This window comes from Heptranchias perlo, chromosome 7 (genome assembly GCF_035084215.1).
Source record: "Heptranchias perlo isolate sHepPer1 chromosome 7, sHepPer1.hap1, whole genome shotgun sequence".
In the NCBI taxonomy this organism is placed as follows: Eukaryota; Metazoa; Chordata; class Chondrichthyes; order Hexanchiformes; family Hexanchidae; genus Heptranchias; species Heptranchias perlo.
Window position 1 is genome coordinate 32,594,771 of NC_090331.1, and position 27,821 is coordinate 32,622,591.

General features: G+C 40.4%; 2 protein-coding genes across 5 annotated transcripts in view; one reads left to right on the forward strand and one right to left on the reverse strand.

Moving 5' to 3' along the window:
- The window catches only part of LOC137323596 (solute carrier family 35 member F5-like), a 105,900-nt gene extending 101,982 nt beyond the window's left edge, over nucleotides 1-3,918 (reverse strand). For 3 of the 4 annotated variants that reach the window (XM_067987269.1, XM_067987267.1, XM_067987268.1), the window contains exon 1: nucleotides 2,735-3,917. The gene's annotated coding sequence lies outside the window, so the exon portion shown is untranslated. Of the gene's footprint in view, nucleotides 1-2,734 lie in introns of all 4 variants that reach the window. The other variant, XM_067987270.1, reaches the window with a different exon arrangement.
- LOC137323597 (actin-related protein 3) overlaps nucleotides 3,228-27,821 on the forward strand; it is a 67,171-nt gene continuing 42,577 nt past the window's right edge. Inside the window, exons 1-2 of the mRNA XM_067987271.1 lie at nucleotides 3,228-3,436; nucleotides 13,292-13,347. Coding sequence (XP_067843372.1) covers nucleotides 3,393-3,436; nucleotides 13,292-13,347 — 100 coding nt within the window. The 5' untranslated portion in view covers nucleotides 3,228-3,392. The remainder of the gene's footprint in view (nucleotides 3,437-13,291; nucleotides 13,348-27,821) is intronic.

The following is a 27,821-nucleotide window of genomic DNA, read 5'->3' on the forward strand; positions in this document are numbered from 1 at the left end:
TGACTTGGAGTTGTATCATGCTTGCATAATGACTTAAAAACAAATGTGATGTGAATTCTCATGGTTCATAAAATAAAATGCATATGACGTTAATTTAATAAATCTTCTCCATAAATTCCCTCTGATTCAGTTATCATCATTATCTTCTCCAACCACAGTGTAGAATAATGTTTTAAAAGTGACATGCAATGTTCAGCATTGTACATAGCAAGTACTCACTGCTCTTCTGACTCTGGCCTCCTTTGCATTTCCCCTCTCTCCCCTCTATCAGTGGCATGACCTTCAAATGCTTTCGCCCTACACTTTGGAATTCTCTCCCTAAATCCCTCCACCTTGCTAACCTCTCCCTGCCTTCAAGATTTTCCTTCAAATCTATCTCTTCAACCATGCCTTCAGTCACCTTCCCAACCCTTCTCTTACTATTGCTCAGCGTCCATTCTCACCTCTTCAAAGCACCATGGGACTTCAAAATGTTAAAGGTTCTATATAAGTGCAAGTTGTTGCATTACACATAGTTTTAACCAACTTTTCATAGAATAGAATTATAGAATGGTTACAGCATGGAAGGAGGCCATTCGGCCTATCGAGTCCACACTGGCTCTATGCAAGAGCAATCCAGCTAGTCCCACTCCCCCGTCCTATCCCCGTAGCCCTGCAAATTTTTTCCTTTCAAGTACTTATCCAGTTCCCTTTTGAAGGCCATGATTGAATCTGCCTCCACCACCCACTTGGGCAGTGCATTCCAGATCCTAACCACTCGCTGTGTAAAGAAGATTTTCCTCATACTACCTTTGGTTCTTTTGCCAATCATCTTAAATCCATATCCTCTAGTTCTTGACCCTTCCGCCAATGGGAACAGTTTCTCTCTATCTACTCTGTCTAGACCCTTCATGATTTTGAATTTTCAAACCAGTGTTTTATAAAGGTTTATCATGAGTTCCATACTTCATCAGAATATTTTAAACATGATCTATGACATTAACATCATGCATTGGGAAATCAAATATAAATTAGCCATTTTTAATCTCATATCACATTGTAAAGCAACAAGTACAAATAATATTGCTGCTCAAATGCAAGTTACATTTCTACTGAATTACATTATAAATCATTTACGTTTATCTGAACACTTAAACAATGCTACAGATTTGTGCAGACAGCATTGAAAAAGCCACCATTTGTGTGAAAATGTCCAAGTATAGTCAGTCAAACTCAGACAGAGGTGAATGAAATCAGTTTGCAGCCTTTGTACAAGTTGAGATCCATTTTATTACACTGCAGAATGTTGTGATGGTCTAATGAAACATTTTCTGAATAAACAATGCAAATCTAAGTTTCAAAATGAATTGTTCAATCCATATATCAGGAAATTACTCATAAATAATTAAAAGACAAGAAATGGAACATCTTTTGTTCAGCACTTTCTCACCAAGTACACCTTCAGTTTCTACTTTACACAGAAAGAAAAAAAAATTGCATTTATATAACACCTTTCACCTCAGGACGTTGCAAAGCGCTTGAAGTGCTTTTGAACTGCAGTTAATGCAGCCAATTTGCACACATGGTCCCACAAACAGCAATGAAATAAATGACCAGATCGTGTTGCTTTTTAAGTGTTGGTTGAGGGGTAAATGTTATCATAAAATCATAGAATAATACAGCACAGACAGAGGTCATTTGGCCCATCGTGCCTGTGCCAGCTCTGTGATAGAGCTATCCAATTAGTCCCACTCCCTTGCTCTCTCCACATAGCCCTTTAATTCTTTTCCTTTCAAGTATTTATCCAATTCCCTTTTGAAGGTTACTATTGAATCTGTTTCCAACACCCTTTCAGGCAGTGCATTCCAGATCAAAACAACTCGTTGTGTAAATTTTTTTCCTCATGTTGCCTCTGGTTCCTTTGCCAATCACCTGTTGGCCAGGACACTAGGAGAACTCCCCTGCCCTACCTCGAATAGTGGTGAGATTTTTTGTGTCTAATTGAGAGGGCATACAATCATTCAAAAGACGGCACCTCTGACAGTGCAGCACTGCCTCAGTACTGCACTGAAGTGCCAGCCTATACTATGTGTTCAAGGAAGTGAAAATGGTCAACGCCAGTAGCAGAAAATGCACTGGCAGCGAATACGATAGCATGTTTTACACTCCGCCTGATTTTCAAGCTTCTGGAATGGGGCTTGAATCCACAACCCTCCGACTGAAAGGCGAGAGTACTACCACTGAATCAAGGCTGGCACATACAGTCATGGTCCAGATGATTCTGCTTAGCTTCGTGCAGTGCATTGGTTGTAGCATCAAGGACTTCTTGGCTAATGGTATGCTCCATTCCAACTATGTTTTTTTTTTAAAAAGGGCAGGCAGAGGTTAAAAAGTTGCAAAGGTAATTCTAAAGCAACAATTATAGTTACTTTCTTAAATTGAGAATGTTTGAATTGCACCTTGGTTAAAATAGGTATTGCACTCAAAGCTTTAACAATAAAATGGAATCCAGTAATATTTAGCTCGATTGGCCACCGAGATTAATACCAACAGCACGTGCCAGCGTACCCCGGTGCCCCGCGATATTCCACCACAGATTGGACCTGGACCCAACTGCCAACACGTCGTCTCCCCCTCACCCCCCAAAGAAAAAAAAACCCAGTCTGAATATTCACAATCCCCAAACTGCTTAACATCATTCGTTTAACAACGTCTTGATAAATACAACAAAGGTCAAGAAGGTACTAAAACTTACGTCAAAAAGTAAACGAGAATATCACATATTAAAGGTGACAACGAGGAGGTGAAATGTTGTAAACAGAACCCCCCCCCCTCGCAGTTCCTGGTCAGATGACCCTAAATCATCGCCGCCGACTGCCTCGTAGCGCACGGTATTCTGGGGGTTGTAGTTTGATCGTTCCAGTCAGCTCGAGAGGATTCTACCGGAATTCCCCGCTCAGAAAAACTACAACTCTCGTGATGCAATGCAGCCGCGTAGTTGGATCACGTGAACCACGTCTTGTAAACCAGCGGGGTGTAGTCACTGGTAGTAAATGTTCCATGACGTGATAGTGATTGACATCAAATCTGACCACTCACTTGGAGCCTTTCGGAGGTTGACGAATCACCGGCTGGCAGGAAGTGGGGGCTGGAGGGTGGGACTATGGGCCAATCGGGCTTGGTTGACCTAGGGGGAGGGGGAGGGGGAGGGAGGGGGTTGTGGTATGACGGGTAAATGAACTTCTAGAGGCGTCCGCCATTTTGGCCCCTAGTGCGGAAGTTGTAGTTGTGTCTCGGACTCGGAGCGGCTGACGGTTCCGCCTTTTCATGGTCAGGTAGCTCCCGGTGCATCGGCTCTTTTTTTTGTTTTTTTTCCCCCTCCTCTGCCGTTTCATCACGAAAAGTACCGGAAAATGGCAGGCAGATTACCGGCTTGTGTCGTGGACTGTGGCACAGGGTAAGCGGCGAGCAGTGGAGGAGGAGGAGGAGGAGGAGACGGGTTTGAGGGCCAGCGATCTTGACAGTCGGCTCCTGCCCGTGGAGCGGACGGTCTGAGTGCCAAGGGTGTGATTCCAGGGCCGCCCGGGGTGGGGATGGGGATGGGGAGAAACTCTCACATCATTTCATCACAAAACAATAAGATCCGCGCCCTCGGACAGAGAGGTTTTAATATGAAATAAAGTCCATGGGCCGGATCGGATCGGGCGGCTCTGGTCTCACCAGAGGAGCCAAATACTATGGCCCGGGGCGGGTTTGTCCGTGTCAGCAATAGTCGCTGTGTGTCTGCCAGTCCGAGCCCGCTGTATCGGAGCGGGTATCCGCCCTTCCGTCAGCGCCCATGCACCTTAAAGCCTCAGGTGAATCGCTTCGGCCGTTCTTTCGATGTAGAACCAGATTGCTTTTCTCCTTCTCCCGTTAAAAGATCCGTGTGAGGCGCGGCGGTGTTTTACTCCAACCGTTTTGGCTAAAAAAAAAAGAAATAAATATTTGCAGACTAACCGTCCTGGAAAAGGCCACGAGTGAGCAAGCGCGAAGGAACTTCCTAGTTGTCAAAGCCGCTTCCTCCTTTCACGCATAATTTCCTTATAAGGGATTTTTTTTTTGCCCAGCGATTAGCAAAATGATTCTGGGCGATCAAACTATTTTTCTTATCGTCTTTTCTTTCTATTTCGAGCACCGAGTATAATTTCAATGCGTCTTGCATTTGTTTTAAATATTATAAGCAGAGTACCTTCGAGTAGTTGAGATTTTCACATTGCACTTCCGCTTTTCAAAACAATCTCACTTTTATGCGAAATGTTTGAATGAAGCCTTGAATTTTGCTATTGCTGTCACCGACCTGGACATTATAGCGCCTTTAGGGAAATAAATTCTTGCATATTTAAACTATGCATTGTGTTGAATTTTGCTGTGTAGACAAGTGTAATGGATGATTCGTGCTGTTTTAGTTTGTAGGCATATTTGTGTATTTTTCTTGGTAGGTGAGTTGGATGTGTACATACGCAAAATACATTACTAATGGAGCCTATCAAATAACTTATTGTTTCACTTGTGGCAGCCCCAGCACAAGTGGTTTGTTTGCATAATCCGGCCTCCATCATTTAAGCAACATCGTAACAGATCTAAAGTTTCAGTTTGTACTTTTTGCTGGTCTAGTTTAGTGTTATTTCCGATTTGTGTGAGAAGCCTGGAATGAGAGCATCAGCAAAATGGGCCAAAACCCTTTTTGGGGGGAGGGGTGTGGGTAAGAACTTTTTAAACATTTTGTAAAATCCAAATATGTTCTGGTTCAGGTGCTTTGTGAAAATTTGACTGTCCCTGATCGAGGTTGGAAAATTTGGCTAGTATGCTGTTTTCACCACTGGATCCATATTGGAACAAAACACCATTTGGACCAAAATCGTCTCTGTGGCTGAGAGTTCCATAATAAATAAGATTGGCTGATCTTCAAATTCCAAGTAGACATGAGTTTACTGAATAAAACTGTCCATAAATTGTTAATCTGAGTCACCAGAAGCCATAATGTTGGTTGATGGAAAAATGCGCACTTGGTGCACTTGGGGTTGTTTCTTGAGTCATATTGTTGGAACAGAGTAGAAGCTTTCCTCTGCATCTGGTCCCTACAATACCTAACCTGAGAGTGTTACATTTCCCAGTGCTAACATTCATTATTTCTCACCGATGAGTATGATACTCAACAGGAGAAAGGGATGAGAATTGTCTGGTTTCAAAGTAAGTAATGGGTTACAAAATTTGCTTGTCTATAGTCAAAAGCATTCTTCAATTTGATGTGTTACAATGAAACTCAGCATTGTAGTTTACAGCTGTACTAATATTGGGGGGGTGGGAGGTAGTAATATTTCCAGCTGTCTGTCTACTGTCGACAAGAACAAGTGCGGTGGTTTTGGAAATAAGGCTACTGAAGGATGCATGATGAAAATTTGTATCCCATGAGGTGGGCTGACCCAATTTCCCACTGGTTTTATTGCTCTTGCATTTTACTGCTCATGTATTTGGTTTATCCCACATGTTTGGTGAGTAAAATAAGCAATTTTAAATGCAAATAATGTTGTGACACTTTTGTTGAAACTTTGACATCTCTGAAATACAAAAAAATCATCTGGATGTTGCATGATAATTCTAATTCCATGTAGATCAAATAGTGCATTTAGTTGATGTACTTGAAATTTCAAATCAGTAAAATCTAGATGAACTATGTTAAGTATTGGTAAGTAATTGAACAATATGTAGCAACTCACATGACTCAAGTTCTGTCACTTGTGAAGTAAGTAAACAGACATAAATATTATCTCTCAATCTACTCATTACATAGGAAAAATTGTTGTGGTCCCAGACAAGTGTTTGCTTATCCAAGTACACTTCATTTGTATCTTTCAAACTCAAAGAAGTGTTGTTTATGTCAAAGGATGTCACTGCACTTTATTAAATTGCACTTCCTCGCAAATATCTGAGCGTGACCAAGTAATGAAGATGTAAGTGATGTAAAAAGTAATGGTATAAATCAGACACACTCCTATGAATGATTTGCTGTGTAACATTCTATTTATATAATGCGATGAGTTTGAGGGAAAAGATCCTGCAAGAGTTTTGCATGGATGAACTGTGATTCACAATCTACATATGGTTCAAAAACAAGGCAGCTGTTGCTGCATATCAGAACTTGGGGGTGGGTGGGGTTAGGGGGAATAAACATTCAAAACTTTGATGACAAAAGTATCTTATGGAAAAGGGTACTCAACAGTGTATTACCTAATGCTAAAGCACTTTGCAGTGGTGTGTGTGGAGGACAGGGGTAAACATCCTTAAACTATTTTGATGCTTTGAGGTTTTACAATTTTATCTATACACTTTTCAGTTGAACTTCCTACGGTTTAAATGAAATTGAATTTCTGGGAAGTACTGTTGTATGCTGCTTGTGAGTAATAGTGCATTCTTCCATGTTTCACCAGTATGTTTTGAAGCATTTACGAAATACAGACAATGTTATGTTATTGCTTCATTCTTCAGACTTTAACTTCCTATTTTGTTACTTTTTTTTGTATTTTTGTTAGAAATTGAGAAATACTCTAAGTATAATTTTTTTAAGCCTCTATCAACATTTTCTCTAACAAATTATGCTCTTCCTGTGTCAGCCTAGCTATACTAACTTGGCAGAAAGCACTGATACACCAATTCCAAGGTATCTGAAAATTTGCTTTTCATTTTAGAAGTATTGCTCCCATTTTTATTTATAAAAAGTTCATCAAGTTTAAAGATGCTTTTAATAACTGAAAAAAAATTATGTTGAGCTAAGCCAGTGCTGTTATTTAATGTGCTTATAAAAACCTGCACAATAAAGCTTGCTCCTATTTGTGATCACAAGTTTCTAAAATGAATTGGATGATGGCGAACTTTATAAAATGTCCACAAGCAGATCTATAGCATTGCCTAAAGTGAGTGAGATATATGCAATTTTTCAGCAAAAGGGCTGTTAGCAACCAAATGTGATGAGGAAATGCTATAGAAAGTAAGTGTAAAATTTGCAGGAAGTGAGTACGATGTGCAGTTCCATATATATGTTTAAGAACTTGCAAGGAACAGTTACAATATGTAAATGGTACATATGAGGTCATTATTATTGAGTTTTCATCGTTCAGAATAAGTATGAATTCAGTTTGTCCACTGAAGTATCTGGACTTTTGCAAGGATAGAGTGTAGTTGTTGAATTAGTTGTGATTATCTCTCTCCATTACTGTGGATAGTCACACCAGAGCCTGCTCTGACAGGTTTGGTATTTTGGCTTATGTTCCAGGCAAGTTTTGTTCTGTTTTTCTGTCAGGAGGAATTTGCAGTTGTTTCTCGTATCCCAGTTTACTAAATACATTCATTGCTGATGTTTGTCTTTTAATTTAAAAAAAACCTTACTGCTTTACCACTATAGGTTAACTTTTTTATGTGCTTAATTCTTCTACGTGGCTAATCCATAAAACCCGGAACCTTGGTGTTGCACCCAATTTGCCTGATGTTCCTGAAGAAAGAACATTTAGAAGTTGTAGGATTTTTCAGTCGTGAGCATATGAAGAGACTGCATTTGTATTCTTTCTCTACTTGCACTGCTGAAACAGATTTGCTGTAATGTTAATGTAATAGTTACAGATGTGGCTCTTTTAATAGTTATGTCTTAGTATGTAACTAAAGTTGGGAATTTCTATATTGAAACTTAAAAAGGTGCATGTGCCTGATTGGGTTGAAAATGTGAAATAAAACTGCAAATGCTGGAAATTGGAAATTAAAAACAGGACATGTTAGAAATACACAGCTCAGTCAGCATCTGTAAAAGGAAAAGATAGATTATGACACTTTGGTTGTGTACTCTTCATTACTTTGATAAATGTTGAGACCAAACTATGTTATCAACCCAAACCATATTTTCAGGACAAAAGACAGGTTATGATATTTTGGGACATTGCCCTTCATCCTCTGAAGGGTGCACACCTGAAACATCATGCCTGTCTTTTGATTTGAAAATGTGGCTTGGTTGCTGACTCTTGCCTTAGTGCTGGGAGCCAATGGTCAGCAACAGAACGTTTTTGTGCTTGGAAACTGTCAGACGATGCTAATGGTGGTTGGAAGGGCAGTTGACCTAGGGCAGTGTTAAAATCAAAATAGAAAATGCTGGAAATACTCAGCAAGTCAGGCAACATCCGTGGAGAAAGAAACAGTTAACGTTTCAGGTCGATGACCCTTTGTCAGAACTGAACTTATTTTCTGTTACTTCAGATTTCCAGCATCTGCAGTATTTTGCTTTTGATTTAGGGCAGTGTTGAAGTGGCTTAGTCCAGTACCATGCATTGTGCCACATTCTCCTAAAACAAATGGATGATGAAAATTGTTATAACATTGGGATAGTGAGAAACGCTTGTATAGTATGGGGAACAAATGAGTGTGGTACAAGTTGAGCTACTTGTGTCAATACTTCTTGATATATATTAATGACCTGGGCATGGGGTATAATTTCAAAGTTTGCCGAAGACATGAAACTCTGAAATGTAGTAAACAATGACTTCAGAACGACATAGACAGGTGAAATGGGCTGACACGTGGCAGATGAAATTTGACAAGTGTGAAATGATACATTTTGGTAGGAAGAACGAGATAAATGAAATGGTACAATTTTTAAAAGGAGTGCGGGAACAGAGACACCTGGGAGTGTATGTTCACAAATCTTTGAAGGTGGCAGGATAAGTTGAGAAGGCCGTTAAAAAGCATATGAGATCCTTGGCTTTGTTTATATTGGCATAGGGTACAAAAGTGAGGAAGTTATGCAAAACCTTTATAAAGCACTTTCAGCTGGAGTATTGTATTCAATTCTGTGCACCACACTTTAGGAAGGATGTCAAGGTCTTAGAGAGGGTGCAGAAGAGATTTACTGGAATGGTACCAGGGATGAGGGACTTCAGTTATGTGGAGAGATTAGAGAAGCTGGGGTTGCTCTCAGAGCAGAGAAGGTTAAGAGAAGATTTGATAGAGGTGTTCACATTCATAAGTCGTTTTGATAGAGTACATAAGTAGAAGCTGTTTCCAGTGGCAGAAGGGCTGGTAACCAAAAGATACAAATTTAAGGTGATTGGCAAAAGAACGAGACACGAGATGAGGCAACTTTTTTTTTAGGCAGCCAGTTATGGTTTGGAATGCACTGCCTAAAAGGGTAGTAGTAACGGATTCAATAGTAACTTTCCAAAGGGAATTGGTTAAATACTTGAAGGGAAACAATTTTATAGAGCTACGGGGAAAGAGCAGGGGAATGGGACTAATTGGATAGCTCTTTCATAGTCAATGCAGGCATGATGTGCCAAATAGCCTCTGTCTGTGCTGATCATACTATGATACTAAGAATTTGCTCCACCCCCATTTTTTTTAATCACCTGGCCCAAAGATAGTGACTGATATTCTCCAGCAACTTTCCCAAATGGCTGCTCTGCATGTGTGAAGCTAGATCATGAGTGTTGGTGGCCTATTCAACAATGGAGGCTTCACAGATGAGTCATATTCTGACTTAGTCCCACGTGTGCCAGCGAGGGTCATTGTTTAAAAACCAGGAGTAGGGACACTTTGCACAGATCAGGGATTGGACTAGCCTACTTGGATGTGCTCATTGTTGCATCACGTGTTTCACTTACCTTTTAAGCCATCAAAGTGCCCTCTTCGGAAGTGTTGGCAAAAATCTACCTGAAATGCTGGCAATATGCTATGCAAACCACTGTTTTGTTATCTTTATTTTAAGCACGCCATTTGATTGCTATTAACTTGCTGAAAACTAAGCAGTAACTGATATACATATTGATGAAATGCTTTAAGGAGTAGCATCACCATGGGATATGTAGGTACTTTCAAACTGAAGCGCTTCCTACATGTTAATTTTTTTTAAAGCCTAACTGGAGGGGAGAGATTCCATTTGTGGTAGTGAAAAAGCAGCATTTTGCAATGCTGCCATTTTAGGTCTTCCAGGCATTTTGTCTTTGGCTTGCTGTCCCATCCATTTCAGTCGAGACCAGAATCCATCCTATTGTTGACCGTAGTACTGCAATGTAAATAGCAAATTCTCTACTGGATGTAACTTGTACAATTTCCCTTCTCTCAGCATGATTATTAACAGGGAACATTACAATTTCTACTGACAGTTCAGCTCCTTGATTTTGACTCAGTATCTTCTAAGCCACTTTTACATTATATAAGTGCAGCTGACAGGGTGAGTTGTGGTCTCCCTCTATTATGTAAACAAGCTGGTTTGGAAATGTGGACTTACAGTTCTGCCGTTGGAATAAGGGAGCTCGTTTTAGTAATATAAACACACAGGGCTAGCGACATGTGTTTTCTTTCTGTGGGGGTGGTGTAGTATGGCATATTAACAGAAATTAGAATTACCACTAGAAATAGTTGAAATGCATATTAAACTGACTGTTGAAAGGCTCTGATCACTAGAATGGAAGCATAGTCTGCCTGGGAGTGAATGAACGAAAAAATAAATGGAAAACTGTGACAAAGCAATTGTTGCATATTGTGCAGTCTAAATGTAAAAGTGGGACAATAGCACGCAGTGCTCTCTCAAAAGTGGATGAGTGTTATGAAAGGGCATCCAGCCAATAGTCTGCATATCTCCATACATCAGTCATTCAGTTTCTAAAAAGGGTCTTGCTGCTAAAAGCATTTATATCCTAATGAATTAAAAGTGGGCACGTACCACCTGTATTATTTAAAAATCTTTGTGCATACCAACTGTCCATAAGCCTTGCTTCCTGTTGTCATTATTTCTGGTAATGGTATATCAACATTTAACTAAAATTGCTTAGGTATACACTCATGGGAATTTCCAATGTAAACAGTTACCTATCAGTGTTAATGAACTAATTGAAATTTATAATGTCTAAAATAAAGATTTAAACAAGTACAATTTTTAAAAATTACATATTTCACAAGTTACATGATTACATTTAACAATTGAATAGAGTTTTGTCTTTTAATACCTTCATTAAGTTTTTATTTCAAGGCCTTGGCTTTTCTCAAAAGTCTGAGCTTTGACTGAATATTTACTTCCTAGCAGTTAGTGCTTTCAACCGCAACTGTACATTCCGAGCATGTGCAGTTTGTTGAATTTCCTAGCATGTAATCTGTGCTTCACCTGGGGTTGACTGGTGTACCTCCTCATCCTGTTAGGATTTGAGTTTCTTTGCTTTTTCCAGAAGACTTGGAAAGAAATTTGAAATTGAATTGTCAACACTTTATTTCAGGCAACTCTGGAATTTATTTAAATGTATTAATAAATGATTTCTATTATGAAATGATCAGACACACACCATCTGTGAACACGATCAGGATCTGTGATCATGGTTTTCTTGACGAAAACAAAAACAGATTTCTTATAGAGAATGGATTGCTGTTGAAAATTGAGTTTAAAAATCTCCCAAACCATTATTGAAGTTTAAGGAAATTTTTTTATATATTTGAAAACCTGGAAGCTGTAAATAATGAATATTTGAGGATTTTGAGGTTTTTTGTTTTTAGATAGGTTTATTAGAGACTATAAGTCAGCAAACTAAATAACACTAAATTTCCTGCTTCTGTGCTCCTGGTGTATGTTGCGAGTCCACATCAGAAAATTGTGCACTTCCCTGCCTTTGATATCTGTCCATTAATATAAAGGCAGGAACTTAGTCAGCAAGTGTCTGACAATGGGGAAAGTGGTGTTTTAGGTACCTGCGGATGCAAAAGGGCCAGTACGTTCATCGAGAGGAGACTGACATGGAGGGGGGCTTGGGCCTGATGTTTGAAAAGGAGCCTCTGACAGTTTGGGTTCTATTCCCATGGACTTCCCGCTCTCTGATGTGACTGTTAGACCCAGACCCCCCCCCCACCCCCGCCAACAAACACTTCCAGATCCCAACAATGCCCAATACTACCAGACTTTGTCTCTTTCCACTCCACCCAGTACTCCAAAGTTGTTATCCTCCGCCCCCCCAAGGACCCCAAGTTGTTATCCTCCGCCCCCCCCCCCCCCACCCAAGGACCCCAAGATCCAATTCCTCTGACTCCCTTGTTCCCCCCTACTCCTAGATCCCAAGACCTCCCTCAGTGCTCAAATCCCTAGACTGCATTGCCAGTGCTCCGTGATTCCAGAACAGCTGGAAACCTCTGTGTTCCTAGAATACCCAACTCCAGTGTTCCTGGGACAGTCGTCTTGGTGCTCCCAAACCTGGGACCCTTACTCTTTTTTGACTAAATGTTTCATGTAAAGGAATCAAGAAATCAAATTGCATCAAGATAATGTTTAAAAAGCAAAATATTGCAGACGCTGGAAATCTGAAATAAAAACTAAATGCTCAGTGGGTCTATGGAGACAGGAAGGTTGAGTTAAAGTGTTGGTTCGATGACCTTTTTGTCTGAACCTGACATTTTGGAAGTTATGGTGTGGAAGGTTGCTTCATCAGAGTAGATGAAACTGAGAAAAGGGAAGAGAGTCCTTACAGAAAGCCGGGTGGGAAGATAATCGAGGTGGCAATGGAGTTGGTGGGTTTGTAGTAGATATCAGTGGACAGTCTATCCCCTGATATGGAGAAGTTGAGGAGGAAAGAGTCAGAGATATGGACTGTGTGAAGGTAAGGGTGGGGTGGAAGTTAGAAGCAAAATTAATGAGGACCCATGCAGATTCCCATGTCACCACCTTCTATCTGGACAAAATGAGTGGAGTTAAAAGAAAAGTTCTTCATTGTAAGAACAAGCAAAAGGTTGTTGACCTGAAATCTTAGCTCTACCTTCCTCTCTTCAGAGCCTGATCTGCTGAGTGTTTCCAGCATTTTCTGTTTTTATTTCAAGTGTGTAATTGGTCTGAACTACCAGACTTTGTTGCTGAAGGTACAAGTTATAATCCTATCATCAACTGACATTCCGGTTAACTGGATTAATTTGGGCCTGCCTCTACCAGTTTCATAATTTTGGGAGTGAGATGTTGGCAATGTCGATTTACTTTGGTCCCTCCAAAACCTGTGAACGACAGCTGCACCCCAGACTATTATGCCTGAAAGAAGATTGATTGGACACACCAAACCAGTGGGAGGAAACTAAATAGAGGAGGAAGAATTTATGCAACTAGGACTCCTTAAGTCGCTGAGGCAATGCTTTAGAGAGTTTTGATACCTTTTATGTAACATGCATTAGAAGACAAGCAGGGAAGCCTTAATTTTACAGTTGTAGCAGTAAGGCAAGACAATGGTTTCTGGAACAAACAAAATAACTTTTTTTGTTTTTATTTTTATAGGTATACAAAGCTTGGGTATGCTGGGAATACAGAACCACAGTTCATCATTCCATCATGTGAGTTCAGTGTATCAATGTTAATTACCAATAAATGTTTCTTCTAGACAAAATAAAGTTCTTAAATTCTTACTGTGAGACATTGACAGAAATGGCAAAATGTGTGTTGCTTAAATTATTTTCTATCCTCTTGTCCTAATGTTAAACAGAAGTAATTTGGCAGTACAGGTATCTAATTTATATAAAAACAAGATGTGTGCTTCACACTTCACTACCTTTGCATAAACAGTGTAAATTGTTTTACCTCAAAAATGTTTGATGTGAAGCAATTAGATATTTGCAAAGCTTGTCTGTAAAAACGATGTCTCTGATATGAAACTAAATTTATGTAATTGCAAAATGTCTGTCTTTGTGAGGAAAATATAGTTATAGCTCACACTTCAGCTTTAAACATTTAACAAACCATGTAAAGCAGTGACAAAATCTTCGGGGAATGTAGATTTAAAAGTTCCCTTTCAGTAAGATAAGCTTTGGTTAATCTTGGTATTGCATCCTGTTTATTTGGGCTTTTGTGTTTGAGTGAATTGCTACTGAATGTGTAGATAGTCTGTAATCATATTGCTACCATGGGAACCATTAGGGATAATGAAAAAATAAATGTATAATTGTCTACAGGACAAGTTTTTATTGTATGTAATCCTAAGACTTTAGCTAGATATGTAATAAATTGTGTGTTTCGCAAGCACTTGCTGTTTGCACTTCATGTTTGTTACATTTTGCTGTCAGGTTTTGTTGATTTAGCTCACAGTACAACAGAGGAAATTAGAACTGAAGAGGTAGGGAATGTAGAAATCAAAGTGGATAGAAAACTGCTAGTAAGAAACTAATAACTTAAATAAATGGCCAATCTTGAATGACCAGTCAGGGGAACCTACCAGTAAAAGAAAGGAGGTGAGACAATTGAATCGTTCAAAATAATTTTTGGACAAAAGTCTGCTGCCATTTTTTTCTCAGTAACTGGAAGTTCTAATGTTGAAAATAAAGTTTGTAACAGGCCCCTGCATTAATCCACCTCTGAGCAGAAGTCCAATAGTGAAATATGTCATTTTGTTCACCCAGAAAGCTCATCTGGTGATTCTTCTTAACACAAGTTAATTTAAAAAACTTTTCAGTTGAGCAGGTAATGACACCACCGGTGTTAACCGATTGTAAACATTGTAATTTATTACAGTTGTAGTGTATACAATATACATTATTAAAGTGCTTTTGTGCTTAAAAATGGCTTCTGGTCAGGAACAGGACTGACAGCTTGGGAACATGGAGTGGGATAACTTATTTGCTAGTACCCTATGGGGTGAGTCAGCCCAGATTCTCTTGGAGCGCCCACCCCCTTAATGTTGCTAGACCCTGGTGGCATTTCTTCAGTGCTCGTAGACCCTTGTATCCCATTCCCAGGACCATGTGCCATGCTCCCGACTCTGAGCCCACCTCCCATTGTGTCGAGACCCCAGGACCAACTTCCCCTATTTGCTGATGTTGTTACCTGTCTCCCTGATCCTGTAAGCCCCCAACCCAGTGTTCCCAGATCCTGTCTCCTTAATGCTTCCAGATTACAGAAGTTACTTCCCCAGTACCCCCAGATTCAGCCCATTCCCAGTAGTACCAGACTGAGATTCCCTCTCCAGTTCTATCAACCCTTCACCACAATACTAGATGCCCTATTACCTACCCCACCCCCCCCATATTAATGGTGCTATATCCTATAACACCAGCCCCCTCCAATTGTTGCCAGACCCTGACACCTGCCCTCAATGTTGATAGACCTTAAGACCTTCCCCAAAGCAGCTATACTGCTGCACTCCACAGTACACCCTGTTCCAAACACCCACTTAAAAACCATAGGACTCCCCTCTACTACATGCCTAGGCACCTTTTTTAGTACTGCCACCAGGGGTCTCATACTCTGGGTTCTACCCTACCACCCTCTTTACCATCAGACCCGAAGAACCAACCAGTAAATCATACCCACGTTCCACCCCACCATGCTACTAAACCATAGGAATTGCTCTCCACAGTATTGCCAAACCCAGAATCACTCCCCAATGCTATCAAAGCCTGACGCTCCCTCAAAATTGCTGTAAAATATCACATTAGTGATAAACTCTATATACGTTCATGTGTCTCCTGTGCTTTGAAATAAGAACTAAAAATCTAATATATAGGTAAAGGAACCTATATAATCAAGGCCACTCATTTATGATTTTATCGAAAAATGACTAGAATTGCGCAATTCGATCTTCAAAGCACGTGTAAAAATTCCATAATGCTATGTAATAAAAATAGAATTTCTCACTCAGTCACCATAAATCAGTGACCCTGATAATACATTGTATGTTGCATTGTATAACACTCTCTCTTGTTTAAAATGTGTTCGTTGTTTCACCATAAGCAAAGCCATGGGAGTTCTGCTAAACATTAAATGTCTTGGGGTTAGCTTGCACTTTCTGTACTTCTAGGATATCCTATATTTGAATATGTACACAAGCCATCAGTTACCCTCTGACCTTAGCCCATCTTTTGAACAATTGGCCACTAATTCACTAAGGACCTATTTACACCAATTAGAGCTTGTGGACATTTAAATAGACACTAAGTAGGCTTGGTAACTAATTTTTTAAAATTGGCTTCAACAGAGTTTTTTATAAAGGGGAATGATCAATACATAAAACTATCCAGATGTAAATGTAGTTTCATTGAAATGCAGCTGCCCTTTGGTGTCACTGCTTGTACTTATAGATTGATTAGGTCAGTGTGATTGGTGGCTGGGCAGACCCTCTTTGGAATGTTAATATATGCACAGACTCAGGAAAGTGGACAAAATACACTTTCTAACCTATCATGGGGTATTAATGCATTAACAGGTATGCAGGAACTGGACAAATGGATCATCACACGAGAATACTGTTCAGATCTTACCATTTAACCCTTTCCAAAGCTTAATTTTTTAATTGGCTGACTATTGAAGAATTTGATAATCAAAATGTGCCTTTCTTTAAAGTGAAGATGTGTGATCCCCAGCTACCTGCTGCATGCTACTTAAATCGCGCGAGGGGATTAATCGGAGCTCCATGGGAAGTCATTCTCCTGCATAATGTTTCATTAGAGACTGTCAAAAGCTACTGAAAAAAAACCTAGAACATGGTGGATGTTCCATATGGTTCCCACTGTGTCATAATGTTGAGATAATTTAGTCCTGTGGTAAGCTAATTCAATTATGGCATTAATAAGAGTTAATAAAGCAAGCTTCAGTTAATTGGGGACTCTGTTTGCTCTTTTGAAAACTGCCATATTATGATGAAATGTCAAGAGAATGGTCTTGAAGGAAGAGAACAAACAACACTGACAAAATAGAATTATTTGACTTGTTAGGTTTGTGTATACTATGGGGCAGAAATCGCTCGGAGCAGCAAACCAACAGTGCTTGCCACTCCATAGATTTATACTAACCCACTAACTTACCATAGTCTTTACTTTGGGCACTTCCTTGAATAGGAAGCGGAGAAGAGCCCAGCATCAGTTCAAGCAAAGCTAGGACCTGTGGGAGAAGTGAGAGGATCACTCCCCTCGACCAATCAGATCGCAGCATTTTTGACAAGCTGCGAAACTCTGCAGGCTTCTAACGTTAAAACCAGGAATTGAAAGGTACAACATTAAAATCATTGTAAAAGCAGTTATAGACAGCGAAAAAAGAGGGTAAAAAATAATTGATAAGTTTAAAAAATAATTTTGTAATGGCCAAAAACTATTATAATAAGGAGTAAGAGACTCCACATTTTTAAAAGTTCATTTTTAGTTGTTTGGCAGTCATTAAGACTTACCACACTATTAACTTAGTTTAGACCCGGTATTTTAAGCGTACCTGTTTTGTGACAATATTAGTTACTTTCCAGCTGAGCAAGTTGGCACTTTTTCAATTATTTCTGATTCCAGCGTGCGATATACCTCTAATTCAAAGCTGTCATATCACTGACGAACCAATAGGAACAAATTCTGGATATCCGCGTTTCACTGCGTATGTGCAAACGCCGAAACTTGTTCCTTCATTTTGCGACTAACAACGGTGAGTGCTGTTGAGCTCACTGTTATTTTGCAAGCAATTTTTGCCCCTTTTTTTGAAAAGCTGTGTTAGCCTAGATCTAAGATGGATTCCACTCGCTTTATTAAAGATCTAAAATAGCTGGTCAGAGACACATTATCTGGCTTCCAGCCACAGAACTCTTGATGTATATGAGAGTTAAATTGTATATACTCTTAATTAAACTAGTCCTGCTTTGATTTCAGAGAGTGTATTCACCTTCCCACTAGAATTAAATGGGATATTCCTTCGAATGCTTTGTATGCATTCGTCCTGGTATGCCACCAGGTTAATATCTAATTTCTGATTATTGCCACGTATTAAAACAGACAATGTTATGCATGGAAACAGCAGTGAGGGGTATTTAGAGAGAGACAGATATCACAAGGTGTCATCCCATTGTCTGGGTGAATCATAGAATCTTACAGCACAAAAGGAGGCCATTTGGCCCATTATGTCTGTGCTGGCTCATTGAAAGAGCTATCCAATTGGTTCCGCCTCCCTGCTCTTTCCGCGTAGACCTGCAATTTTTTCCTTTTTAATTATACACTCCGTTCCCTTTTGGAAGTTACTATTGAATCTGCTTCCATCACCCTAGCAGGTAGTGCATTCCAAATCATAACTTGCTGCGTTAAAAAAATGTCTGCCATGTGCCTGTCCATTTCACCAGTCTCAGTACATCAAAGGGAATTTTTTTTAACCTGAGTCTTGACAGAACACAGCTGGCTAGTCCTTTAGTGAAAGGGGGAACATTTATTATCAAAGCATTGCACTGGAGAAAGTGGAAAAAATATTTTGTTGGACTGTTTCACCTGAAAAAAAGGCTGAAGCTCAAAGGATAAATTGATCTCATATGGACTGTTTTATATTTATTGTGCTACATAGTATTTATCTTGTATTGTTGCTTCTGTAAATTATGAATCAAATTCACCAGTAGTTTTACCTGTGCCAGCTAAGTCCTGAGTGCAGTATTTTCTATCTTGGAAAGACGGGAGACGTAGTGAAAATACAAAATTATTTTCAGGGCACAGTGTTGCTGCTAAATAGGTTAACAGTTAGCCCTGGGCGACACAACCCAAGAGATACACTCCTTATCAAAAAGCATGACACTTGGAAACTGAGTTCAACCATTGAAAGGGAAATGGTACTTTATAAAGACTTTACCATAATGTACACTGTAAAAAACAACTCAAGGGCTTGAGATGCTCTTCCTTACCTTCAAGTAACTCAATAGCATCAACAGAGGTTTGGGAGGCGGCTTGTAGATTTTAGAGGTAATAGTAGAAAATTAGGATAACTTGACATGAGCAGAAAGCATCATGAGTTAACCAACATAGAGAATACTGCATGTGTCTAAAACATTTCTTTGTAGAACAGACTGACACTTGACTGCAGACAGTTCACCGACGCAACAATGATAAGATATGCCTCTGGACCAGCTAGCTGGAACCAAGACCAGATCAGGAGGAAGAACAGGATTTGTCTGTTATTAACCACAATATACGCTTAAGAGTGAATAATAGAATAGATCAGATTATAATGTATGATTTTAATACTATAAGAACTAACATAATTAACATAAGGAAAACTAGCTATAGATAAGTAGAATGCTTAGCTGAGACTTTGATAGTGAAAGGATTAAATTGAAGTGCTGTCCTGGAAGACTGACTCCAGCTGTGGCCTAATGAAAGTACTACACAGAGAAACCTTAGAGATAAAGGATGAGGCCAACTGTCTGTATTATAGAACTGGACAAAACCAGTTTCCACCAGTTTTTCAGACTGAGAATAGCACACGGTGTTGTGGTTACCCCCTTTCCCGTGACCAAAAGTAGTTGTGCTGGAACTGAAGACACCGGAGTTCAAACTCAGGGTGTCCAAGGTTCCATCCATTGGTCTGTCTACATGTAAGTAGTGCGGACGCATATCACTTATGCGTTCACTATGATTGATGTATCAGTATAAGATAATAGGATAAGGAAGGGGACAGAAAATCTGCTAATATTGTATTTCTTAATAAAGTGTTAATGTTGCTGACACCAGACTGTCTGAAGCCAAGAATGTGACTAGGACAACAGGAATTGGTACTGTATTTGGGGAGGGGAGCATGTCAAAAAGAGGGTGAGAATATGAAGTCCACTGTATTATAATTGTTGGAGGGAAAGTATTCAAAGCCATTTGATCCCAGAAATTTGAGCTAAAAAGCAATTCACAATTCAAAAGTCCTGCTGCAAGTTCTGCCTTTGTTAATGCCATCTTATTTACTGTGCAATTGTAAACAATTTTACAACACCAAGTTATAGTCCAGCAATTTTATTTTAAATTCACAAGCTTTCGGAGGCTTCCTCCTTCCTCAGGTGAATGTTGTGGAAATGAAATCCTCGAAATGAAATCGCATTTATAAATCACAGAACAATGCTTGATGATTACAGACAGTTTTTTCAACTGCCCGTTGCCAAGGCAATCATTGTGCAGACAGAAAGGTGTTACCTGCAAGGTCTCCGAATATACAAATCAAAAAAAAAAGAGATAGAGGTAGAAACATGGAAAAGACAGCAACTGACCCGTTATATTAAAAACAGATAACATTTGTTCGCTGGTGGGGTAACGTGTAGCGTGACATGAACCCAAGATCCAGGTTGAGGCCGTCCTCATGGGTGCGGAACTTGGCTATCAATTTCTGCTCGACGATTTTGCGTTGTCGTGTGTCTCGATGGCCGCCTTGGAGTACGCTTACCCGAAGGTCGGTGGCTGAATGTCCTTGACTGCTGAAGTGTTCCCCGACTGGGAGGGAACCCTCCTGTGTGGTGATTGTTGCGCGGTGTCCATTCATCCGTTGTCGCAGCGTCTGCATGGTCTCGCCAATGTACCATGCTCTGGGGCATCCTTTCCTGCAACGTATGAGGTAGACAACGTTGGCCGAGTCACAGGAGTATGAACCATGCACCTGGTGGGTGGTGTCCTCTCGTGTGATGGTGGTATCCGTGTCGATGATCTGGCATGTCTTGCAGAGGTTACCGTGGCAGGGTTGTGTGGTGTCGTGGACGCTGTTCTCCTGAAAGCTAGGTAATTTGCTGCGAACGATGGTCTGTTTGAGGTTGGGTGGCTGTTTAAAGGCGAGCAGTGGAGGTGTGGGGATGGCCATAGCGAGGTGTTTGTCCTCATTGATGACATGTTGAAGGCTGTGGAGAACATGGCGTAGTTTCTCCGCTCCGGGGAAGTGCTGGACGACAAAGGGTACTCTGTTGGTTGCGTCCCGTGTTAGTCTCCTGAGGAGGTCTATGCGATTTTTCGCTGTGGCCCGTCGGAACTGTCGATCGATGAGTCGAGCGTCATATCCCGTTCTTACTAGGGCGTCTTTCAGCGTCTGTAGGTGTCCATCGCGTTCCTCCTCGTCTGAGCAGACCCTGTGTATTCGCAGGGCCTGTCCATAGGGGATGGCCTCTTTGACGTGGTTAGGGTGGAAGCTGGAAAAGTGGAGCATCGTGAGGTTGTCCGTGGGCTTGCGGTAGAGTGAGGTGCTGAGGTGCCCGTCTTTGATGGAGATTCGTGTGTCCAAGAAACTGATTCTGAGGAGTAGTCCATGGTGAGCTTGATGGTGGGATGGAACTTGTTGATGTTATCGTGTAGTCTCTTTAGTGATTCCTTGCCGTGGGTCCATAGGAAGAAAATGTCGTCGATGTATCTGGTGTATAGTGTTGGTTGGAGGTCCTGTGCAGTGAAGAAGTCCTGCTCGAACTTGTGGACGAAAATGTTGGCGTATTGGGGTGCGAATTTGGTCCCCATGGCTGTTCCGTGTGTTTGGGTAAAGAACTGGTTATCGAAGGTGAAGACATTGTGATCCAGGATGAAGCGGATGAGTTGTAGGATGGCGTCTGGAGATTGGCTGTTGTTGGTGTTGAGTATTGATGCTGTCGCAGTGATGCCGTCATCGTGGGGGATACTGGTGTAGAGTGTCGAGACGTCCATCGTGGTGAGAAGTGTTCCTGGTTCAACTGGCCCGTGGGTACTGAGTTTTTGTAGGGAGTCTGTAGTGTCGCGACAGAAGCTGGGGGTTCCCTGTACGATGGGTTTCAGGATGCCCTCGATGTATCCAGAGAGGTTCTCACACAGGGTTCCGTTGCCTGATACGATAGGACGTCCGGTTGTGTTGGCTTTGTGTATCTTTGGGAGGCAGTGGAAGTCTCCCACGCGGGGAGTACGTGGGATGAGAGTGCGTAGGATGCTTTGAAGGTCGGGATCGAAGGTCTTGATCAGTTTGTTGAGCTGGTGGGTGTGTTCTTTGGTCGGATCTGCGGGTAACCGTCTGTAGTGTTCCTGGTTGTCCAGTTGTCGGTATGCTTCTTTGCAATAGTCCGTTCTGTTCTGTATGACGATGGCTCCTCCTTTGTCCGCTGGTTTGATGACGATGTTGCGGTTGGTCTTGAGAGCGTTGATGGCGTTGCGTTGTGCTCGGGTGACATTCTGGACTGTCTTCTGAGTGCGGCTGATAAATCTGGCATTGACTCATTTCCTGACGGCTTGAGCATACATGTCCAGCTGAGGGCAGCGTCCCTCCGGAGGAGTCCAGTGTGACTCTTTCCTCTTCGGTTGCTGTACCGCGGATCCCTCTGTCTGCTGTTCCAGATCGTTGATTGTCTCATTGGGTTCGCTGCTGAAATCTTGGGGTTTGTGGAAGTATTCCCGGAGCCTCATTCTCCTGATGAATTCCTCTGTGTCCGCCGCGCGACTAGTGGGGTCCATTTTGGTGGTGGGGCAGAAATTGAGCCCTCGGCTGAGAACTTCGATTTCGTCTGGTTGAAGGGTGTGGTCGGACAAATTGACGATAGACTTCCCTGTAGTTGCAACCATGGTACCAGGGGAAGCTTGGTCGATGCTGGTGGTGATGCTGAGTTTCTCAAGCTTCCTGCTCTTGGTTTTTACTGTGCAATACACTATCATGCCAGCAAAACATGTCTTGCTGTCGTGATGCAGGCTTACAAGCATTTCTGAACAGGCCACAGATGCACTGAGTCGTAGAACACACATCACACCCACATTATTTCCTTTCCAGTTCAGCTACTTCAGATGAAAAAATGAGCTGATTTCTTGTGCAATGGAAACAGCTACAAAAATTATCAATATCTGACACAGCCTACAATCTTCATGTGAACTGTAAATTCATAATCTGCACTGAACTAAGGAAAAATAGCAATGTTCTGAATGATCAAACGCAACTCACCCATCTGGAAAGGAAGTGGCTGAGAGTCAAAACTATGTGCCAACAGACTCTCATTGTCTGTCCTGGAGAATATTCCTAGAAGCAAATACAGTTCAATGAAGTGCAAAGAACTATGATGTGTTACTTGAGATAAAGAAAGCTGCTCTACACATAGCATGATTATTACATCAAGTCTTTTGAAGTTCTGTTCCAAAGTATTTATTCACTTTCACAACTGCTTTCATGCATCTTCTACAGGCTTAAGTTATGATTACAGCATGTTTTTATTGAAGGTATTGATTATTAAAAACTACGAGTAGCTCAGAATCTGGTGTTGCTACAGATAAGGGAAGTAGTTCCATGTACGCATTCTGCCAGACGGATGTGCATTATTTAGTATGAATTTTTCTAAAGATTAGGGTTTCTCGAGGTCAATCTATAGAAATCTTACAGATGTACTTTAGGCAGTTTTTAGATACGTGTTGCACTGATCAATGTAGTTTGATCTTCCAAAATGTTGCAACCTCTAGTCTTAATCTTACATTGGTCCAAACATTCACTAGAATTACATTGATGCAATGTAAAACACTAATTTTATGAGTCACTAGATTGCCAAGTGTAAAATTATTTTAGTTTTAAAGATTACATTTCCCATCTGCCTTTCTGCATCTCTAATAGGAACTGGTATGTGTGTACCTCTAAGAGGAACCCGATGTCTGAAAGGGGGACAAACGTTTTTTTTCTTCTTTCACCAATTTCAAGAAGGCATTCACTCCCTGCTGTAGTATGCTTCATTGAGCACCAGGCACCCTCTGGTATGTTGGCTAAATGGCTGCTTTTTGTCAGAGCCGAGACAGGGAGTGTCCACAAGCTATTTATTTACAGGGGGAGGCAGGGGAATTGCAGCCAAGCCCAATCCTGTCTTCAGTGGCATTCGTACTCATACATTTCTCTGTATTCTATCTCCGGCTCAGGGATACTGAGGGTAATTGTAGCATAGCTACAGCTGCCTTAGCGGAGATCAGTGAACTGGGTGCAAACTGAAGATCAAACCTGGAAACTACTTGCCTGTATAAATACACCTAAATTTGCTGAACCATTGGTGGAGCCCCTGAAGTGCACTTTTAAAGCTTTAATGTAGTCTATTGCAGAAATGCTGACCTATTTATAATTTTCAGTGGTAATTTTTTTAATATTCATTCATGGGATGTGGGCGTCGCTGGTGAGGCCAGCATTTATTGCCCATCCCTAATTGCCCTTGAGAAAGTGGTGAGAATTTGAAGACTATGTACATCAAGCTCCTTTTTATAATTCAAAAATATTAATTAATTTCCAGTTTCAACAGGTAATGAATTTAAAGGTGCTGTTAGTGATAGAACAGGCTAAGTTATTCTGGTGTACTTCTTTAGTGTGAACTTCAGATAATTATTACATCCATTTTGCAATTTATACACGTTTTCAGATTTATCTGATTTACTTTCTCTCTGGCCCAGCCTTTCTTTCTGCCATCAAAGATAGAATTTGAATTGCTATATGTTCCCTTGATTTAAAAATAATTGTATACAAGATTTTTGTAGGCCCTCTTTCAGATGTAAATAGAATCCTGATTCATGGCATTTGTCAAATAAGCAGAATTAAACTAAAAAGTAGACTGATACAATTAATCAAAAACGAATAAACTTGCATTAATATAACAACTTATCATAACCCCAGGGCGCCCATAGCACTGCACATCCAATGAATTACTTTTGATGCGCAGCCAGTGTTGTATAGATAAACGCATCAGCCAATTTGCATGCAACCAGACCCCACAATAACAAAATGAAATGAATAACTCGACAATTTTTTTTTGTCCTGTTGGTTGAAGGAGGAATGTTGGCCAGGATGCCAGGAGAACTCAATGCTCATCTTGCATGTACCCGAACAGGCAGACAGGGCCTTTATTTAACATCTCATCTGAAAGATGGTATCTCCTTCAGTGCAACGCTCCCCCTGTACGACACTGTTGACTTTGATTGTGTTCAAGTCCTGGAGTGCAGTAACAATAATAACATCACAGAAATATCAGACTTTTGCATTTTCTAGCTTAGTGTAGTACACACCATATATGTAAAAGATGAAGAGATAGTAACTTGGAATGATTTTGGTTTATAAAATGTTGAGCGCCTCCGGCAAATAGTTTGCTCAGCTCGGGTATTGTAGAAACTGGGTGTGTTTGTCATTACAGAAAATTCTAATAGCTTGAAAGGTCTACGTTTTAGTGCAAGATGGAAAATATGTAAATTTAATCTTTTCATTATAAAATATAGTAGTTTTATATTCATACTCACTCTAGTTTTCCATAGGAGATGGCAACTTCTTAGCTATTTTTCTCTTAACCTTTTAGTCTTTTCTGAATACTTTTTGTCAGAAATATGTAGAGCAAGTGGCCTTGGAACAGTGCCTTCAATTTTTTAAATTTATATACTATTTAGGTCTGTAATTTGGTTGAAAATTAAACTGCTTTTCATTATAACTATTTAATGGAAGTTGAATCTCAGGCTGTCAGCAGATTCAGGGGAAACTCCTAGGCTGATCGGTTTAACTGTTGAGCCCATGTACCGTGACAGTGAAAATAGTTCTATTAACAAAGCTGCTCAAACATCAGGAATAGTTTCATTACTGTAATACCGTCCCAAAACTACTAAAATACATATTTTTGAAAGTTAGTATCTATCCTGTTATCACTATCTCCCTCCCTTCGCATTCTTTATCTGTTCGGTTTTACAACAACTTGCATTTATAAAGCTAACATTAATTTTACTTTTTTTTTCTACCTACAATGATCTATCCTACCTTTTCCAACCTTTTTTCTCAATTTTAAGCCTATTTAGCTACTGGTGTTCTATCTTGCTGCCACCCTCCACTTTGGAGATGAAAGCAATTAAAAATATTTTCATTGGTTGAAAGCAGATTTTAAAGGTTGGTTTTGTACTCCAAAAGTAACAATGTAAAGATTGATATGACTGCATCATAAATGTAACCAGGTCAATCTTTACCATATTTATGCATTAAAACCCAGAGTGGCTGCTAATAGCAACAGACATAATCCAACAGTGTAAACTCATCCACAGCACTAGGAGGTTTAAATGTTGAAGGTATTTACTTTTGTATCTGAGGGAGGGAAAGTGCCTATACTCCCTGACTTGATTAAATGCATCATTTCTCCTTGAATCTACTTCACTGATGTCAAATAATCTTCAGACTGATGAACTTCATTTGCTGCCTGCCAAAATTTAAAAGTAGGGTGAAAGATCAATAATGGAACCCTGTTTTGCATTTGTTGCAATGTATGCATTATTTGTTATTAATAATAGAAAAGCGTTCCCTTTGAGTTCTTTAAATGGGGGGGTCAAAAATGTATAAGATCACGAAGTAACATTACTGATCTGTTCCAGTGCAACATGCAAAGCATTGGTTTGGTTTCTTCGTAGCTTTCAAATCTCCCCAGCAAAAGAGGACCAATTATCAAATATAAAGGACCCCTCTTTAAAATGGAGGCAAAACCAGAACATATTGAACTCTTAGCGACACTTGTGATTCATAAGGGTGATAGCTGGCAAACAATTTAAACATAAGGGATCTATATTAGTGATCTATTTCAAAATAAACTATTTTAAATTAAAGGAGTGATTCACTCTTAATCTGTAATACTTGATGGTTCTCTATTGGTGTTTTTTTTACAAGAATCTACTTTTCAAAACTCTTGTACAAATAACTTAATCATGGGAATATTGGGAGGAGGTTCTGATGCCCTCTTTATATTACAGCCCTCTTGCTGCTGGAAGAGTGGAGAACAGTCTCTCGAGTTGGCTTTCAAAGGCTCCCCTAAAAGCAGTAGTGCACTCAGTGGCAAATGTAAGCAGTCACTATTTTTTCTGGTCATGAGCAATCTTGGGGCACAACTTGCTTCTGTGGGCTAGAATTATATATTCATATTGCAGGCCTTACACCGACCACCACCACTCATCAGACAAGGTCCAAAACCAGAACCATGGTCATAATCATGACTTAAACAACTACGTATGCAGAAGATTATATGTATGACATTGTTTCTCCACTGTAGGTGCTGTACAATCCACCCTGCAATGTAAATATGGTGGATTCCACGGCACTGGGTGTTCAGCATGTTAGAGCTACTTAGAGTTCTGTAAAATAAAGGCAGCATAAAATTAACTGTGAAGGAACTGAGTAAATATTACAATCAGTAACCAACTCTGTGAAACATCCCAGGTTAATCATTCTATCTGCAAGTTTAATTTAATTTCCACATGTTACGTTCAGTAACCTTTAACTTAAGAACATCCCAAACCCACGACCTCTGCCACCTAGAAGGACAAGAGCAGCAGGCACATGGGAACGACACCACCTGCACGTTCCCCTCCAAGTCACACACCATTCCGACTTGGAAATATATCGCCGTTCCTTCATCGTCGCTGGGTCAAAATCCTGGAACTCCCTTCCTATCAGCAGTGTGGGAGAACCTTCACCACACGGACTGCGGCGGTTCAAGGCGGTGGCTCACCACCACCTTCTCAAGGGCAATTAGGGATGGGCAATAAATGCTGGCCTTGCCAGCGACGCCCACATCCCATGAATGAATAAAAAAAATATAGGAACTGGAAAACGCCACCAAACCCAACCAACCGATCAGTTTTTCAGCTAATAGACGTTCAAGATATCAATATCGATTTATTAAAAATAGCACCAGTCCCAAAGTCCTCATACTCTACTTTTAACCTCTTCAGCCTACAAATTTTCCATTTATGACCAGCCTCTTTGCTGTTCATTTTTTCCTCTCCTTTTTCCACTTATTTTCTTCTCTTCTTCCTCCTTTCTGAAAGGGGTTGACTGCTTTACTGGCCATGGTGCCAGTCACCGTCCAATATTTTTCCCTGATGCCCATTTTGTGAGCCTGAACAATAAATGTCAGGACTACCAGAACCTGGGGAACCATACACTGCATCTTTAGGAGAGGAGAATAAAACAAGTTCAACAGTGCAGCAGTTTGACTGTATTGACTTGCATAATAAGATAAGAAACCATGGAACAGAAAAAGGTTAAGCACATTGAGTCCATTCCCTTAAGTGTACCATGCACAACTACTGTCATATTTTCCAACCAGCCTATTGTAAAATTCTTACAGAAGGTAATTTATGCC